The sequence below is a fragment of the Nerophis lumbriciformis genome, linkage group LG38, assembly GCF_033978685.3.
Source record: "Nerophis lumbriciformis linkage group LG38, RoL_Nlum_v2.1, whole genome shotgun sequence".
NCBI classification, from domain to species: Eukaryota; Metazoa; Chordata; class Actinopteri; order Syngnathiformes; family Syngnathidae; genus Nerophis; species Nerophis lumbriciformis.
The window spans coordinates 24,483,121-24,503,307 of record NC_084585.2 but is presented as its reverse complement, the minus strand read 5'-3'; the positions used below and the strand labels follow the sequence as shown (position 1 = coordinate 24,503,307).

At 45.1% G+C, this 20,187-nt stretch overlaps 1 protein-coding gene across 1 annotated transcript in view; it reads right to left on the bottom strand.

The window, feature by feature from the left end:
• Positions 1-1,074: 1,074 nt before the first annotated feature.
• The window catches only part of eps8l3a (EPS8 signaling adaptor L3a), a 41,023-nt gene continuing 21,910 nt past the window's right edge, over positions 1,075-20,187 (bottom strand). Inside the window, exons 14-20 of the mRNA XM_061932334.2 lie at positions 18,427-18,580; positions 18,241-18,326; positions 8,152-8,248; positions 7,977-8,084; positions 7,759-7,844; positions 2,333-2,468; positions 1,075-2,247 (exon numbers count right to left, since the gene is read on the bottom strand). Coding sequence (XP_061788318.2) covers positions 2,236-2,247; positions 2,333-2,468; positions 7,759-7,844; positions 7,977-8,084; positions 8,152-8,248; positions 18,241-18,326; positions 18,427-18,580 — 679 coding nt within the window. The 3' untranslated portion in view covers positions 1,075-2,235. The remainder of the gene's footprint in view (positions 2,248-2,332; positions 2,469-7,758; positions 7,845-7,976; positions 8,085-8,151; positions 8,249-18,240; positions 18,327-18,426; positions 18,581-20,187) is intronic.

The following is a 20,187-nucleotide window of genomic DNA, read 5'->3' as shown; positions in this document are numbered from 1 at the left end:
GACTGCGGGCCCAATCAGCCCCGCAAACAGGTTTTATCCGGCCCGCAGGATGAGTTTGGTAAGTATAAAAATTAACCTGAAATTTTTGAATGAAAGAAAAAGCTGTTCTAAATGTGTCCACTAGATTTCGCAATAGCAATTCTTTGTAGATGATGCTACATCCCATCCATCCATTTTCTACCGCTTGTCCCTTTAAGGGTTGCGGGGGGTCGCTGAAGCCTATCTCAGCTGCATTCAGGCGGAAGGCGGAGTACACCCTGGACAAGTTGCCACCTCATCACAGGGCCAACACAGATAGACAGACAACATTCACACTCACATTCACACACTAGGGCCAATTTAGTGTTGCCAATCAACCTATCCCCAGGTGCATGTCTTTGGAGGTGGGAGGAAGCCGGAGTACCCGGAAGGAACCCACACAGTCACAGGGAGAACATGCAAACTCCACACAGAAAGATCCCGAGCCAGGGATTGAACTCAGGACTACTCAGGACCTTCGTCTACATATGTCAAAAAAATAAACCACATGATGTTAGTGCATCAGTTGAGGAAAATGAGCAAACAACATAAATAACATCCTGTAATTTGATTTCGATACTAGATTTTTAACTTGATAAATTGAAAATTAACACCATAGGCTCCAGCACCCCCCACAAACCCGAAAGGGACAAGTGGTAGAAAATGTACTAAGCTTAGTAAATAGAACAAGCACATTCTGAAAAAGCGCTTGCTTAGGGCCCCGCGGCCACCAGGGGGCCCCCAAAAGCAATTAACAAAAAATTATTATTTTTTATTTTTTGCATGTACGAGTCTGACTGATGATTTCTAAATGATCAAAGATATATTATTGTACAAAAACACAATTTTAGGTCAACATTTTTGCACATTGCTGTTTCAGGTTTTTGTTACCAAAAATAATAAAGTGAATCAGAATCAGCTTTATTGTCCAGTTATGTTTAACACACATGGAATTTAACTTCAATAGACTGCGCTCTCTTTGTACAAAGTAAACATTAAATATGAACAATTAACTAAAAATATAAACTAGTAATTAAAGACTAATATGTACAAGACTGATGAGACAAGATGACACTTTTACTGTAAATACAAAGCTTTATCACTTGGACTGTTCAACCCCAGGCCACTCTTGTAGCTGAATGTTTTCTACATTTTAAGATTAGGAACCATATGTGGCACTCTGGACATCATTCGTTCATTCATTGGTATTATTTATGTTCTTAACTGGGCCACCCCCATATCTTTATAAATGACATGTCATTTGTAAAGACATGCCAGGCTGACAATAGGATCATGTAAACAACACTGCCAGAGCCGCAATGAGTTTATAGTAGGTGTGTGAATGATCAATCAATATTATTGGCAGAAATAGAGGGCCCCAAAATCAAATTTTGCTTAGGGCCCCATGGAGGCTTGGGCCGGCACTGGATGGATGGATGGAGTTGACTGATGAACATTATCATATAATTTATTCAGAAAGTATAAATAACGACAATAAAGGTAGAATACTATTAACCGCAACATGTAAGTGTAAAAAAAAAACAACAACATTATAATTTGTACATTTTCAGAATGTGCTTGTTCTATTTTTAAATAAAGAAAACAATCTGAAGTTATCTTTATTTTTAAGTTATCGTGCCATGATTTTACCAGTCCGGCCGACTTGGGTGTAGATTTTCCTCCATGTGGACCCCGATCTAAAATTAATTTAACACCCCTGGTTTAAGGTTAACCTGCGAATTGTTTGTCATTGTGGTTTGAGTGGGAACAGCTCATAGTTCAATCATTTAAAAGAGACACAACATTATAGCCACTTTCCCACTTTTTTGTTTTGCAGCGTTTCCAGCAAAGTTATCTAATCAGTTAAAACAACTAGGCCTGAAAAATAACCTATAGGTCTTTCTTCCAGGAACATTTAAGAAAGAAAGAAAGGAAAGACATAGCATTTATGCTTACTTCATCAGTCTGATTTGCATACATTACCTAAATTCTGTGAAAACGCAAACCACACAAAATACCCGGATTTATTTAACCCGAATGCAAAAAGTTCTCTGTAATAAAAGTTTTTAGAATTGTTGGTGGGAAAGTGGCATATTTGTTGATCCAGTCTGTAGTGTGCCTAAGGAAGTGCCCAGTGAGGGTATTTTACATTAAAATAACATAGTGATTTGTTAGCTGTATAAAATATCTTCTGATGGTGTCTCTCCACACTGTGTCTCAGTTTGCACCCTACAGTAGGGAGGAAAAACAAGCTTTCACTGCAGCATTTTTCTAATTTACAGTCTTTATGGAAACAGAAGAAGCGCTCACTCACAGCCATGATGGAAGACCTGACTGCTTGTAACCGGAAGAAGACCCTCCCTCCTTCTTCTGGACACACTGTCTTCAGTTCCTCCCGGGTCATACCCAGGAGCATGGAGCCGCTCAGCACGCCCAGACAACGTACCGTGCTGCAAGAAGAAGAACAAGACGAAGAAACTCAGGTCCAAATGATTACAGTGCAGTAGTTTAATTACCGCTTTTTTGTTAGCTACTGGAGTTAGTTTGGTAGTTGGTTAAGCTGTGAATTCATTTCATTAACAAGGTATATATCTGTGTTACGAAGATACCTATTAAGTTTGGCAGCTATGAAGCTATTTTTTAAGTTAGCCGGCAAGATTGCACCAAATTATCCCCCTATTTTTCACATTTGTACGTCAATCTCCATGAAATAGAACGTAGCCTGCTCGCTAACACAGGCTAGACCAGACCAGGGCAAATTAACGCATGCGGCCCGTTAAGCTTTTCAATCTGGCCCGCCGGACATTCCAAAATAATTTTTTAGATCTTTAAGTTGGAAACTGTTGCTGCCATTATGATGTGCAATGATGTTTTCAAATGAGCGTAAGTCTTGAACTATACAAAGTATTTCAATGGTTGGAATCTATGCTTTTACATGATATACTAGTTACTATGGTAATCTAATGAGTTACTATGGTAATCTAATTAGTTACTATAGTAATCTAAGTCACAGCAGCTCAGACGAGGCACCAAGCAGTGTGGGTGGGGAGCGTTTCCACAGTGTGTTTCTAGAGCGGCCAGTCTGAAATGCGGATGTCAGGGACAGACGCGGAAGGAGATTTTTACAACAAAGTTCTGAAGCTTAGTGATACATCAGATTTTAAGTGGGTTTATTTTTTGCCCTTCACGTTTTATTTTGCTGTGTTTTTTGCATTTTGCTTGCGTTTCGCTTGATTGTAAAATATCTCGATCGAGGGGTGTGACTTTCATATGTTGTCAATATTCAGTATTTTATTGTTCATAGTTAATATTGTAAATCCCACATTCTTTATTTTCGTGTACAAACCCCGTTTCCATATGAGTTGGGAAATTGTGTTAGATGTAAATATAAACGGAATACAATGATTTGAAAATAATTTTCAACCCATATTCAGTTGAATATGCTACAAAGACAAAATATTTGATTTTCAAACTGATAAACATTTTTTTTTTTTGCAAATAATCATTAACTTTAGAATTTGATGCCAGCAACACGTGACAAAGAAGTTGGGAAAGGTGGCAATAAATACTGATAAAGTTGAGGAATGCTCATCAAACACTTATTTGGAACATCCCACAGGTGTGCAGGCTAATTGGGAACAGGTGGGTGCCATGATTGGGTATAAAAACAGCTTCCCAAAAAATGCTCAGTCTTTCACAAGAAAGGATGGGGCGAGATACACCCCTTTGTCCACAACTGCATGAGCAAATAGTCAAACAGTTTAAGAACAACGTTTCTCAAAGTGCAATTGCAAGAAATGTAGGGATTTCAACATCTACGGTCCATAATATCATCAAAAGGTTCAAAGAATCTGGAGAAATCACTCCACGTAAGCGGCATGGCCGGAAACCAACATTGAATGACCGTGACCTTCGATCCCTCAGACGGCACTGTATCAAAAACCGACATCAATCTCTAAAAGGATATCACCACATGGGCTCAGGAACACTTCAGAAAACCACTGTCACTAAATACAGTTCGTCGCTACATCTGTAAGTGCAAGTTAAAGCTCTACTATGCAAAGCGAAAGCCATTTATCAACAACACCCAGAAACGCCGCCGGCTTCTCTGGGCCCGAGATCATCTAAGATGGACTGATGCAAAGTGGAAAAGTGTTCTGTGGTCTGACGAACAGTGTTGGGTTGGTTACTGAAAACCAGTAACTAGTTACAGTTACTAGTTACTTTTTTTCAAAAGTAACTCAGTTACTAACTCAGTTACTTACACCAAAAAGTAATGCGTTACTGTGAAAAGTAACTATTTAGTTACTTCTTCTACTTTTTTTTTTTTAAAGCTCCTATTAATGCTCTTTTAGCCTTCATTTCAGCACTGTTATTGCACTGGAGAATAATACAATCTGTTGATCAACTTGACATGCATTTGCATCACTCAACTCTGCTAAGCCATGTGGTCTACATACAACACACAAAGACAAAGATATGTTTCAAAGGGCCAATTTATTTCAGGCCAGAACAAATTGACAAAACTATTTTAAATAGCTGCAACATAACATACATAAGTAACAAACAGCATAATAACACTAACACTAACACTAACCACGTTAAACCCAGATTCCGAACTAACAAAGGTCTTAACTCATTCTCTTTTGCCACATCAATATGGAATGCACTCCCAACAGGTGTAAAATAAAGGGCATCTCTATCCTCCTTCAAAACCGCACTAAAAGAACACCTCCAGGCAACTACAACCCTAAACTAACGCCCTCCCTTCCACATAATACCTCTTCGGATTGTAAATAATCAAATGTAGACACTTTTTCTTATAATTTCTGATCTCTCTCTCTGTGTCCACTACTTGCTATACATATCCTACCAAGTCAGTCCTACACTGTTTCAATGTCCATTTCTCTGATGATGCAATTGTTGATGACTGAAGTGTTGATACCAACCAAACCTACCCCCCTCCATATCCCACACCCCGGATTGTAAATAATGTAAATAATTCAATGATTATCTTGTTTGATGACTGTATTATGATGATAGTATATATTTGATAGTATATATCTGTATCATGACCCCGACTTAAACAAGTTGAAAAACTTATTGGGGTGTTACCATTTAGTGGTCAATTGTACGGAATATGTACTGTACTGTGCAATCTATCAATCAATCAATCAACAACATAGCTGGGGCGGCATGGCGTAGTGGGTAGAGCAACCGTGCCAGAAACCTGAGGGTTGCAGGTTCGCTCCCCGCCTCTTACCATCCAAAAATCGCTGCCGTTGTGTCCTTGGGCGGGACACTTCACCCTTTGCCCCCGGTGCCACTCACACCGGTGAATTGAATGATAGGTGGTGGTCGGAGGGGCCGTTGGCGCAAATTGCAGCCACGCTTCCGTCAGTCTACCCCAGGGCAGCTGTGGCTATGAAAGTAGCTTACCACCACCAGGTGTGAATGTTTGATGGGTTCTACATGTAAAGCGACTTTGGGTACTTAGAAAAGCGCTATATAAATCCCAGTTATTATTATTATTATTATTATAGCTGTAAACCTGGCTTCACCTAAGGAAGGCACACGTGACATACACAAAGCATAACCAGGCAGATTTGAATTGTTGTTTTGGGCAGTAGACGGGATCTTTGATCCAAGACACAACTTACATTTAACTAAAATTGTATTTTCTTTGTGCTCGACAAAAGAAAAGAAGTGAGAATATCTCATACTTGCCAACCCTCCCGAATTTCAGTGCCTCTCCCTGGGACAACCATTCTCCAAATTTCTCTCGATTTACAGCCGGACTTAAGGCACGCCCCCTCCAGGTCCGTACGGATCTGAGTGGGGACAGCTTGTTGTCACGTCCCCTTGGCCAACCAAAAAGTAACCACAGAACACTATACCGTATAGTCGTATAGTGTTCTGTGGTTACTTTTTGGTCTTCTGTTTCTAGTCGATACTACATAAAAAGTAACATAAAATAACGCAGTAACGCATCATGTAGTAACGGTAACTGAGTTACTGAATATAAAAAATAACGCGTTAGATTACTAGTTACCGCCGAAACTAACGGTGTTACAGTAACGCGTTACTTTGTAACGCGTTAGTCCCAACACTGCTGACAAGTCCACGTTTCAAATTGTTTTTGGAAATATTCAACATCGTGTCATCCGGACCAAAGGGGAAGCGAACCATCCAGACTGTTATCGACGCAAAGTTCAAAAGCCAGCATCTGTGATGGTATGGGGGTGCATTAGTGCCCAAGGCATGGGTAACTTACACATCTGTGAAGGCACCATTAATGCAGAAAGGTACACACAGGTTTTGGAACAACATATGGTGCCATCTAAGCGCCATCTTTTTCATGGACGCCCCTGCTTATTTCAGCAAGACAATGCCAAGCCACATTCAGCACGTGTTACAACAGCGTGGCTTCGTAAAAAAAGAGTGCGGGTACTTTCCTGGCCCGCCTACATTCCAGACCTGTCTCCCATCGAAAATGTGTGGCGCATTATGAAGCGTAAAATACGACAGCGGAGACCCCGGACTGTTGAACGACTGAAGCTCTACATAAAACAAGAATGGGAAATAATTCCACTTTCAAAGCTTCAACAATTAGTTTCCTCAGTTTCCAATTGTTTATTGAGTGTTGTTAAAAGAAAAGGTGATGTAACACAGTGGTGAACATGCCCTTTCCCAACTACTTTGGCACGTGTTTGTCATGACTAGGACTATGGCTTGGTTTGTTCGCCCGAGGTGCAAGTGAATTGGACTGGATATGACTTGTAGGTGAATACATATTTAATAATAACACTCAAAGGAACAAAAGGCGCGCTCAAGGCGGATGTACAAACTTGACTAACGAAAACAAAAGACTTGCACGGGGGCAAAAAACTATGAACAACAAAAAAACACTAACTGTGGCAATAATAAACAAACTTACTTGGCATGGACATGAAGTATGCAGGGGTGGACAGAGTGTGACAGGGGGCATAAAAGCGGGGAGGTCGTCAGAAAGACAAACTGAAAAACACTGAACTTAAATACTACAGACATGATTAACAAAAACAGGTGCGTGACTCAAGACGTGAAACAGGTGCGTGACGTGACAGGTGAAAACTAATGGGTTGCTATGGTGACAATCAAGAGTGCACAATGAGTCCAAACGTGGAACAGGTGAAACTAATGGGTAATCATGCAAACAAGACAAGGGAGTGAAAAGCCAGAAACTAAACAAAACATGACTTAAAACAAAACATGATTACACAGACATGACAGTGTTGCAGCCATGAAATTCTAAGTTAATTATTATTTGCAAAAAAAAAAAAGTTTATGAGTTTGAACATCAAATATCTTGTCTTTGTAGTGCATTCAAATTGAATATGGGTTGAAAAGGATTTGCAAATAATTGTATTCCGTTTATATTTACATCTAACACAATTTCCCAACTCACATGGAAACGGGGTTTGTACATTCTGGGTGTCTCATTCAGTAAAGAAAATGTAAAATTCCATTCTGTTTTTTAAGGCAGTCTGTCATAATGTTTTTAGCATTCAATCAGACATTATTGTGAGGTTTTGTATTAGTGTTTCTAGCCTGGGCTAGACAAACAAAAACATTTGTATTTTAAAAATCGTTGTGTGACTAACAAAGGCAACATTCTCCTCTCTCAGTAATCAACCATGATCTTCTCAGAGGTCACACTGCTGTTTGCAGAAAGTGACACATTAGATGTGTAGTGCTCACATCTTAGTGAAGCCCAGGTGTTCAAGCCAGGCTTTCACCTCTGCTGGTTTGGATTTCTTGCTTAAGACAGGAGAGCTTCCAGTTGGCTGAGAAAGGAGAAGAGAGTGTTAAGTCTCAGCCAGGAGATGGAAAGTTGAAAACAAGCTAAAGAGTTGACTTCCATATGTCAGCGAGACATTCTGCAAAGATACTGAGATTTCTATTTGCTGAGTCGTCACCATGTCATCAACTTGATCTACATCTTCCGTCAGGACATTGTTGGGGACAAATCCTTCCTCTCCTCTGCTGTTCCTCACTTTCCACCACAGCTTGGATACGTCCAGCAGCTGTTAAAAGGACAAAGCATACTGAATATCATATCATTGCTGTTGTTATTGTACTACGACTGATCACCTCCACGACTTCGCCTTTTGTGATTGTCAGCTCTCTGGGGTTCCTGGAGGCGAAGTCCCGCATAACTCGCATGCACCGCAGCTTCTTCTCAGGCGGCCTGTAAAAAAGACTCAAATTTAGCTACACTCAGTAATGAGGGAAGAAAGTCTGCCTGTGCGGTTGGACAAATGTATACGATTTTAATTATTCGGACTCCAAATTAGATCTGAGTATGTAAAACAGAGTTAGGCCACTTATCTGCTTGACGGCAGAAGCTTGACTGTTTAAAGCACAGAGAAGGTCATTTATCCAGCCCGTGAAAGTGATCATTTTAACGACAACAAGGCTTGCTGGGAAGCTGATGTGTATTTCTGGTCTTTTTGCAACACGGCAGTGCGGCTGGATCAAAAGAGACGTAGGAGACGCCAGAGGTGGGACCAAGTCATTGTTTTGCAAGTCACAAGTAAGTCTCAAGTCTTTGCCCTCAAGTCCGAGTCAAGTCCCGAGTCAAGACAGGCAAGCCCCGAGTCAAGTCCAAAGTCAAGACTGGAAAGTCTCAAGTCAAGTCCTAAGTCCTGCATTTTGAGTTTCGAGTCCTTTCAAGTCCTTTTAACCACAGACTAATATATTAACACAGGTTGTGTATGCTTTTCAAATGCTGTATTTATTTATTAAAACAAGTGCATTTTAAATTGCAGGAAAGAAAATTGTGCTGACATTGCACTTTATAATAGCACTATTAACCAGTCATTTTAAACATTAACTCATTCCTTTACAGAACAAACACATTGAAAAATAAAGTGCAAATGTACTTATTTGTACAAAAGTGTTAACATTGAAAAAACATGACATATACGTGAACATAACAAAAAAGTTGTACTTTTTATATGTCAGGGCCCTATGCTGCATTGCATTTGCAAAAGACCAAATTAGCCAAGAGTCTGTCAGTCATTTGTCCACGATGGGGGCGTAGTATGATGCCACCATGGCTGAAAACTCGCTCCACTGGAGCACTGGAGGCAGGCACTGCCAAGACTCTCATGGCCACTCGGAACAGTGAAGGAAGAGTCTTCATGTTCAATGCCCAGAACAAAAGGGGGGAGAGAGTTGTTTTGGGTTGGTGCACTACTTGTAAGTGTATCTTGTGTTTTTTTATGTTGATTTAATTAAAAAAAGAAAAAGAAAAAATTATTTCTTGTGCGGCCCGATACCAATCGATCCACGGACCAGTACCGGGCCGCGGCCCGGTGGTTGGAGATCACTAAGGTAAACAACCAACAGTATGTCAGAAAGCTAGCTAAAACGGTACACATATTCATAATATAGTATACATTTTAACTGACCTTTATTTTACTATTTTTGTCTTTTTTTAGGTGGCTAAAATACGCGGTGCTGCTGACCGCCGTCTAACGTTACGTGTGATATATTGACTAACGTAACCCTGCTTAAAAAAAAATCACTGAACAAAAAGTATGAATAAGGTAGTGAACTGCAACAGATTCCCGTGTTTGCAATAACGTTATAACGTTAGCAGTGAGTTTACAGCCTCACTGATTTAACTACACAGCAAATAAAAGTCACGTTACTTAGCCAATAAACGTTATCTTACATTCAAAACTTACCGTTCTTTGTGCAACTTCAAATGCCGGACGAAGTTGGAAGTTGTTGCCTCTCCATCAGTTATTTTGGAACCGCATGTGTTGCATACTGCAAACCGTTTTGTGTTGACCACCTCGTAATTTTTATACCCAAACAAAATTATTTTAGGTATCATTTTTTTGTTCACTGGCGTGTGGTTTGGACATGTCTTCTTCGTTGGTTGTCCTGCAATTTGATTGGATGAATGCTGTGTGATGAAAACAAAGTAGATCTAATTTGATTGGCTGTTGTACTGAGACCACACCAGCTGACACACGCAACGCTGATAGACAAGTACACAATGAAAAATACGGAGCGCTCCCGAATAACTTTTTCATCTTTGGGTTTTGGGGAAAGTAGCAAGTCATGTCAAGTCATGTCAATTCAAAAGGCTCAAGTCCAAGTGAAGTCACAAGTCATTGATGTTAAAGTCTAAGTCGAGTTGCAAGTCTTTTTACATTTTGTCAAGTCGAGTCTAAAGTCATCAAATTCATGACTCGAGTCTGACTCGAGTCCAAGTCATGTGACTCGAGTCCACACCTCTGGGAGACGCTGTGCTGAACAAAAAGTTGCTTTATTACAAGCGGGCATCATTATACAGGTTTGCAGTACCCGGAAGAGCTCAGGTCAAAAATGAAGGACTCCTAAATTGGAGGAGCCGAACCATTCATCCATCCATCCATCTTCAACCGCTTATCCGGAATCGGGTCGCGGGGACAACAGCTCCAGCAGAGACCCCCAGACTTCCCTCTCCAGAGCAACATTAGCAACTTCCTCCTGGGGAATCCCAAAGCGTTCCCAGGCCAGAGAGGAGATGTAATCCCTCCATCTGGTCCTTGGCCTGCCGCGGGGTCTCCTCCCAGTGGGACGTGCAACGAGGACCTCCCTCGGGAGAAGCTCGTGAGGCATCCGCACGAGATGCCCGAACCATCTAAGCTGGCTTCTTTCCAAGCGAAGGAGCAGCGGCTCTACTCCAAGTCTCTCTCGGGTGACTGAACTTCTCACCCTATCTCTAAAGGCCACCCTTCTGAGGAAACTCATTTCGGCCGCTTGTATCTGCGATCTTATTCTTTCGGTCATCTCCGTCATCTTTGTTGTAGCGGTGTAGCGTGCAAGGACGGGGGTGGAAGAAGTGTCAAAAGATGGAGCTAACTGTTTTAATGACATTCAGACTTTACTTAAATCAACAACGGAGCAGCATCTCCTCATCCGTGGTACACCAGTGCAACAACGCCGGAAATGTGTCCCGTGAAAAACCGTCCGACCAGAACTCTCTAATAACTAAAGTTCTTTGGGTGAATTATGTAAACTCACTACACTGGTAGTTTTTAGCGCTTTCATGGCGAGATATAAGTTAGAACTTTGCGCTACTTTATATTAGAAATGGCAACAGTGGAGGATGAATGCCCCATAACAAGAAGATACAGAAAAAGAAGAAGCTTATCGACTACGGCATCGGCATGGACTACAGTGGCGGACGTGCGCACATTTTCAGGACTTATACAGATCTCAAATACACATCAGCAGGTACCAAAAGGTAATAAAAGTTGGTTTTCCATAATATTGTGAAACAAAACGCCAGATAATATGTCTGCTAATGGGTGCCATTTTGCGGTCCTTATACACACACCATAGTAATCCTTGTATCTCTGACTACGGTAGCCGTAATGGGCCGACAACCCATCAAGTGGTGCAGCTTTGAAGTCGTACTAAAACATTTTGACAGATTTTTGAGTGCCGTGTGTTCTTTATTTTCAATCCATCCATCCATCCATCTTCTTCCGCTTATCCGAGGTCGGGTCACGGGGTCAGCAGTCTAAGCAGGGAAGCCCAGACTTCCCTCTCCCCAGCCACTTCGTCCAGCTCTTCCTGTGGGACTCCGAGGCGTTCCCAGGCCAGCCGGGAGACATAGTCTTCCCAACGTGTCCTGGGTCTTCCCCGTGGCCTCCTACTGGTCGGACGTGCCCTAAACACCTCCCTAGGGAGGCGTTCGGGTGGCATCCTGACCAGATGCCCGAACCACCTCATCTGGCTCCTCTCGATGTGGAGGAGCAGCGGCTTTACTTTGAGCTCCCCCCGAATGGCAGAGCTTCTCACCCTATCTCTAAAAGAGAGCCCCGCCACCCGGAGGAGGAAACTCATTTCGGTCGCTCGTACCCGTGATCTTGTTTTTTCGGTCATAACCCAAAGCTCATGACCGTAGGTGAGGATGGAAACGTAGATCGACCGGTAAATTGAGAGCTTTGCCTTCCGGCTCAGCTCCTTCTTTACCACAACGAATCGATACAGCGTCCACATTACTGAAGACGCCGCACCGATCCGCCTGTCGATCTCACGATCCACTCTTCCCTCACTCGTGAACAAGACTCCGAGGTACTTGAACTCCTCCACTTGGCGCAAGATCTCCTCCCCAACCCGGAGATGGCACTCCACCCTTTTCCGGGCGAGAACCATGGACTCGGACTTGGAGGTGCTGATTCTCATCCCAGTCGCTTCACACTCAGCTGCGAACAGATCCAGTGAGAGCTGAAGATCCTGGCCAGATGAAGCCATCAGGACCACATCATCTGCAAAAAGCAGAGACCTAATCCTGCAGCCACCAAACCAGATCCCCTCAATGCCTTGACTGCGCCTAGAAATTCTGTCCATAAAAGTTATGAACAGAATCGGTGACAAAGGGCAGCCTTGGCGTAGTCCAACCCTCACTGGAAACGTGTCCGACTTACTGCCGGCAATGCGGACCAAGCTCTGGCACTGATCATACAGGGAGCGGACTGCCACAATCAGACAGTCCGATACTCCATACTCTCTGAGCACTCCCCACAGGACTTCCCGAGGGACACGGTCGAATGCCTTCTCCAAGTCCACAAAACACATGTAGACTGGTTGGGCAAACTCCCATGCACCCTCAAGGACCCTGCCGAGAGTATAGAGCTGGTCCACAGTTCCACGACCAGGACGAAAACCACACTGTTCCTCCTGAATCCGAGGTTCGACTATCCGGCATAGCCTCCTCTCCAGTACACCTGAATAGACCTTACTGGGAAGGCTGAGGAGTGTGATCCCACGATAGTTAGAACACACCCTCTGGTTCCCCTTCTTAAAGAGAGGAACCACCACCCCGGTCTGCCAATCCAGAGGTACCGCCCCCTTTATTTTCAATGGAACATTTAAAGTGTTGGTGTTGTCATATTGCAGTCTACACGTATCTCTTATGTGTGACCACTACTGGTCACACTTATCATTATACCATGTACCAAATAAAATTGCTTCGAGGTCGGTAAGCACAACCAGAATTATTCCGTACATTAGGCGCACTTGGTTATAAGGCGCACTGTCACTTTTTGAGAAAATGAAAGGATTTTTGTCACAGTCCCTGCAGTGTCTTGTGTGTCTGTGTCGTTTGTCTGGGTGTGGTAATGTGTGGGCGGAGTTTGGGTTCCTGGCTTCCCAGTCTGGCACACCTGGTGCTGATCAGCCTACTCACCTGCCTGCCATCAGCTAATCATCTCCACTCCACAAAAGCCCTGGCCTCCTCACACGACGCTGCCAGATCGTTTCACAGCTCTCCAAATGGTAACGCTTCTTGCCAGTTCTCGCAGCATTTTGACGATCTTGTTGATCTTTTGTTTGTGCCTTTGCTCCTGGTAGCTTGTTCCTTGACTCACCATTGTTTTCCTCTGCCTCCAGTACCGACCTCCTCTAATCGTGCCTGCCTGCCAGACACCTCCGCTCCAGCCAACGACGGCTTTCACTCCTCCCTCATCTGCCTGAATTAAACCCTTTGGACTTTTTATCTGCCTTTTGAGACTCCACCAAGGTCGACGTTCTGTGAGAGAGTTTGCCAGCGAGTTTCGTTCCTTGGCCGTGGAGTCTGGTTGGAATGACCAAGCGCTGCTCACCGCCTTCCAGAGTGGGCTCAACCGGACTATTGGCAGGGAGATCGCACTAAGGCAGGAGCTTGATTCCCTAGATGAGGCTATTACCACCGCCATCAAGATTTCGGACCAAATAGCCCAGTGGCAAAGCGAGACTGTTCCCTCTGTGTCGACTACCCCTTTTTCCGGCCGTGATTTTCTGCCACATGAACCCCGACGTAGTGCACCCCTAGCCCTGCCCTCCGGGTCCCCAGGGGAGGAGCCCATGCAACTAGGGCGGACCCGTCTCTCCACTGACGAGCACATCCGACGGTTGAGGTCGGGGGTGTGCTTCTACTGTGGACCACCCGGTCATCTTCGTGCCTCCTGCCCCATTCGGCCAAAAGAGGAGGCTCACCAGTAGCAGTGGGGGTTCTGGTGAGCCAAACAGTCTCTTCCCCTGAATACCGGGATCGCATGTAATTCTCCGCCACTCTTCAGTGGCACTCTCAGTCCATTCCATTACTCGCCCTGGTTGATTCAGGGGCAGATGAGAATTTCATCGACTCAGCTGTTGTTTCCCAGGCAGGCATCTCCCTTGAGCCTCTACCCTCTCCTCTGAAAGCCAACGCCCTCACGGGTAGCCTTCTCGCTCGAGTATCCCATCCCACCCGTCGAGTCCACCTCATTGTGTCCGGTAATCATCACGAGCACATCCAATTCCATGTCATATCCTCACCTCTTGCACCCATCGTCCTTGGCCAACCTTGGTTACGGCTCCACAACCCCCATATCGACTGGACAGCACGTAAGGTAGTGAGCTGGAGCTCCTACTACCTCTCTACATGCCTACGCTCTGCTCGTTCCCCATCGGAGGGCACCAGGTCTCCTGTCATGTTTGAGCCTCCTGATCTGTCGAGAGTTCCTGCTGTTTACCATGATCTCAGAGAGGTATTCAGCAAACAGCGTGCCCTGTCACTTCCACCTCACCGGCCCTATGATTGTGCCATCAACCTGATTTCTGGAGCGCCACTTCCGGCAAGTCGCCTATACAACCTGTCACGTCCTGAGAGAGAGAGCATGGAGAAGTATATTCAGGAATCCCTGGCAGCTGGCATTATCCGTCCTTCCTCCTCCCCAGTGGGTGCAGGATTCTTCTTTGTCGGTAAGAAGGATGGATCACTCCGCCCCTGTATAGACTATCGTGGATTAAATGACATTACCATAAAAAACAAATATCCATTGCCGTTGATTGCATCTGCTTTTGAGCCCCTTCAGGGAGCTACTATTTTCTCCAAGCTCGATCTACGTAATGCATATCATTTGATCCGTATCAGAGCCGGTGATGAGTGGAAAACTGCATTTAAGACCCCACTTGGACATTTTGAGTATCTGGTCATGCCCTTTGGGTTAACAAATTCACCAGCAGTATTTCAAGCCCTTGTAAACGATGTACTTTGTGACCTTCTAAACCGCTGTGTGTTCGTTTACCTAGATTACATCCTGATCTTCTCCCGCAACAAGGAGGCGCACCTTGAGCATGTCAGGCAGGTGCTTCAGCGTCTCCTGGAGAACAGGCTCTACTGCAAAGCTGAAAAATGTGAGTTCCATGTCACCTCTACATCATTCCTGGGGCTGATAATTGGGAGTGGCCAGGTGAAAGCAGACCCTGCGAAGGTGCGCGCAGTGGAGGAATGGCCTCAACCTACTACGTTGAAGGAGCTCCAGCGATTTTTGGGTTTTGCCAACTTCTACCGCCGTTTCATCAGAAACTACAGCCAGGTAGCTTCACCCCTCACAAGGCTGACGTCCACATCCACTCGATTCGCTTGGACTACTGAGGCTGGAGCTGCTTTCAGGGAATTGAAGAGACGTTTCACCACGGCCCCGGTCCTCATACATCCGGATCGTTCTCGACAATTTATTGTGGAGGTGGACGCCTCAGACTCAGGGGTGGGGGCCGCCCTGTCCCAGCGCTCAGCCGATGACCAAAAACTTCATCCCTGTGCTTTCTTCTCCTACCGCCTGGAACCTGCTGAGCGCAACTACGACGTGGGAAATCGGGAACTGCTCGCTGTCAAGCTCGCCCTGGAGGAGTGGAGGCATTGGCTGGAGGGGGCAGAACACCCGTTCATCGTATGGACAGATCACAAGAACCTCGCCTACATTCAATCGGCCAAGCGCCTCAACTCCCGTCAAGCCCGGTGGGCACTGTTCTTTGGTCGGTTCCGGTTCACCTTAACCTACCGTCTAGGTTCTTGCAACATTAAACCAGATGCCCTCTCACGCCAGTACTCTCCTGAAATTTCTTACAGTCCTGACCCTATCCTTGGCTGCGGTGACATGGGAGATCGAATCGCTGGTCCGTAGAGCTCAGCAGACTCAAGCAGACCAAGGTAATTGCCCAGCTAACAGACTTTATGTACCTGATTCTGTCCGCTTTGATGTCCTCCTTTGGGCCCACACATCTCGCTTTGCATGCCACCCCGGAATCAACCGCACCCTGTCCCTCCTCAAGCGGCACTTCTGGTGGCCTACCATGACCACAGACACTAGGGCCTTCGTATCTGCCTGCACTGTGTGTGCACGTGGAAAATCTTCTAACCAGCCGCCTACAGGTCTCCTCCGTCCCTTGCTGTTTCCTGGTCGCCCATGGTCCCACATCGCCTTGGACTTTGTGACGGCGCTCACTGAGTCTCAAGGCAATACAGTAATACTTACCATCGTGGACAGATTTTCTAAGGCAGTTCATTTTGTGGCTCTCCCCAAACTACCCTCAGCCCTTTAAACTGCTGACCTCATGGTGAACCATGTGTTCCGGCTCCATGGCATACCTCTGGACATCGTTTCGGACCGGGTACCCCAATTCATCCCCCAGATGTGGAAGGCTTTCTGTCATGCCCTTGGAGCCAAAGAAAGCTTGTCATCTGGTTACCATCCCCAGACTAACGGGCAAACAGAACGGGCAAATCAGGACCTGGAAGCCGCCCTCAGGTGTGTCGCTGCCAAGAATCCCTCCACCTGGAGCAACCACCTTGCATGGATCGAATATTCCCACAATTCCCTGTCTTCCGCTGCCATGGGTGTGTCACCGTTTGAAGGTTCTCTGGGTTACCAATCACCACTATTTCCAGCCGAAGAGGCCGACATCGCAGTTCCGTCTGTCCAGAGTCACCTGTGGCGTTGTCAGAAAGTGGAACGAAACCGGCGCTTTGCTGACCGCCACCGGACCCCTGCCCCAGAATACCAGGCAGGCCAACATGTGTGGCTGTCCTCTAAAGACCTTCCCTTGAAGACGGATTCCAGGAAGCTGTCACCCCGTTTTGTCGGTCCATATGAAATCCTTGCCATCGTCAACCCAACTGCTATCAAGCTCAAGTTTCCCCCTCACCTGAAGGTCTATCCTATCTTCCACGTCTCTCAGGTGAAACCAGTTGTGACCAGTCCGCTTTCCCCTCCAGATGCCCCCCACCCCCCCTTGTCATCGATGACCACCCTGCATATACCGTCCAGTGGCTGCTGGACGCACGGCGCCGTGGTAAGGGGTTCCAGTACCTGGTGGACTGGGCAGGCTATGGTCCTGAGGAGCGGTGCTGGATTCCACGACGGTTCATACTGGATCCATCCCTCGTCTCGGAATTCCCCCGTGACCACCCTGACAAGCCTGGTGGATCGCCTGGGGGCGTTCTGTGAAGGGGAGGTACTGTCACAGTCCCTGCAGTGTCTTGTGTGTCTGTGTCGTTTGTCTGGGTGTGGTCATGTGTGGGCGGAGTTTGGGTTCCTGGCTTCCCAGTCTGGCACACCTGGTGCTGATCAGCCTACTCACCTGCTTGCCATCAGCTAATCACCTCCACTCCACAAAAGCCCTGGCCTCCTCACACGACGCTGCCAGATCGTTTCACAGCTCTCCAAGTGGTAACGCTTCTCGCCAGTTCTCGCAGCATTTTGACGATCTTGTTGATCTTTTGTTTGTGCCTTTGCTCCTGGTAGCTTGTGCCTCGACTCACCATTGTTTTCCTCTGCCTCCAGTACCGACCTCCTCTAATCCTGCCTGCCTGCCAGACACCTCCGCTCCAGCCAACGACGGCTTTCACTCCTCCCTCATCTGCCTGAATTAAACCCTTTGGACTTTTTATCTGCCTCTCTTGTCTGCTTTTGGGTCCGCCAGCTTGTAAATCGTGACAATTTTAAGTGCGCCTCATAGTCCGAAAAATACGGAATAAACACTCTTTATCCGTCCGGACGGACAGTTTGGAGGAAGTATCAAGGAAGGCAGGATCGTTTTATAAATATTTCCGCAATGCCTCTACGGTATGATTTCAAATTTTCGAGACTTATGCCAATCCCAAATACACATAAGCAGGTGCCAATAACTAAGAAAAGTTGGTTTTGCGTAATAAGGCTTAAGCGTCACTTCAGGGTGACACTTTATCACATACACGTTTGGTTGACATTTTTTTGTGGTGAGACGAAGTTTTCCCACACGAGAAAAAAGATGAAAACTGAAATGCTTCGGAATTGTAAAGTGTTACTGGCCCTGAGGGCGGAGTTGTCAACATTGAATTCACCAGACCTAAAACCTAGTATGGGAAAGCTGTAAAAAAAACAATTTTACCTAGCATTTATCCTTGCTGCATGTGTTGTTGCTGGTGCAGGAGGCGGTGCTGTCTTTTTGGCGGGTTCTGTCTTCTTGGTGGTCTTCTAACCAGAGAAACAATGTCTGTTTAGTCTGTATTTTGTCCTGGTTATTTTCAGAAACAATTGAAATCGCCAATGAAGACGGGTGCCTATGAGGATTTACCTGGGTGGATGGGGCCTGACGAACCTCCTGTGCCCTCATTGCTGGGCCGGCAGCAGAAGGTGCAGGTTCCTCGCTCAGCTCAGGAGGTTGCCAGCCGTCAAAGAACTCCAGAGTGTATGTTGGGATGTCCTCATCATCCTCGGGCCATTTGGTGCTGCTCAAAGTCAAAGTAAGACACACTTCAATACACACAGCCTAATAAGGAACATAAGGAACATAAGGAACACCTGAACCTTTAAATGTCCAAATCATACAAAAACTGTATCAGAAATGTTTTCTTTACAATGATCATAATGCTCAGTTTTGATTGACAAGAGACTGAGAGGGGGAATCATATATGTTTATTATTATGGTTGTAGTAAACACACTGCATCATACTATACAGATTGTATTCTTTTCATAAATATCTCTGAGAAGGAGTGTCGAAAATGCTGTAGCCTTGGCTTACACAAATAAAGTTATTTAATCTTGTGTACCCCGAAGGCCCGAAACGAACATTACATGTGTTCACAGCATTACACATGTTCCTTATGTAATAGTTTGAAGGTTAACGCTTAGCGGTTCGCAATCTGGAATTTTGCCAGTTTTTTAATTTTTTTTTTTTTTTTTTTTTTACAGAACTGCATTGTGTTTTTAATTTCATTGTTGTTAGAATAGGATATAAGCAACGTATACACCGTTTCTCTTAAGAACTCTTTCGGCACCATTGACTTCCATTATAATTGCTGTTTTTTTTAACAGACTGTAATTGTATTTTGTTTTTTTCCATAAAAACCAGGGTGTACCCCATCTACAATAAATATACGTCTTTTAACCTCTGTTTAAACGTAATCACAATGATATTTTAAATTACACCATTGAAACAAATCTAAAAAATGTTTTAAATGGTATTTTCATAAATTAAAATTTTGGGGTCACGATTGGGAACAGCTACTTCTTAATAGAAAGTACCCTATAAAAGATGATTTTGTATTCATCTATCTTATCACTATCTTAATTAATGCCCTGGGTTTAAACAAATCATAACATAAAGTAAGTACACATGCATGTTTGAATACTTTGGTTAAGGGACAGCCCTTTGCTTTAATTCGGTGGAATGACCATTATATGTGTATATATATATATATATATATATATATATATCCATCCATCCATCCATCCATCTTCTTCCTCTTATCCGAGGTCGGGTCGCGGGGGCAGCAACCTAAGCAGGGAAGCCCAGACTTCCCTCTCCCCAGCCACTTCGTCCAGCTCCTCCCGGGGGATCCCGAGGCGTTCCCAGGCCAGCCGGGAGACATAGTCTTCCCAACGTGTCCTGGGTCTTCCTCGTGGCCTCCTACCGGTCGGACGTGCCCTAAACAACTCCCTACGGAGGCGCTCGGGTGGCATCCTGACTAGATGCCCGAACCACCTTATCTGGCTCCTCTCGATGTGGAGGAGCAGCGGCTTTACTTTGAGCTCTCCCCGGATGACAGAGCTTCTCACCCTATCTCTAAGGGAGAGCCCCGCCACCCGGCGGAGGAAACTCATTTCGGCCGCTTGTACCCGTGATCTTGTCCTTTCGGTCATAACCCAAAGCTCATGACCATAGGTGAGGATGGGAATGTAGATCGACCGGTAAATTGAGAGCTTTGCCTTCCGGCTCAGCTCCTTCTTCACCACAACGGATCGATACAACGTCCGCATTACCGAAGACGCCGCACCGATCCGCCTGTCGATCTCACGATCCACTCTTCCCTCACTCGTGAACAAGACTCCGAG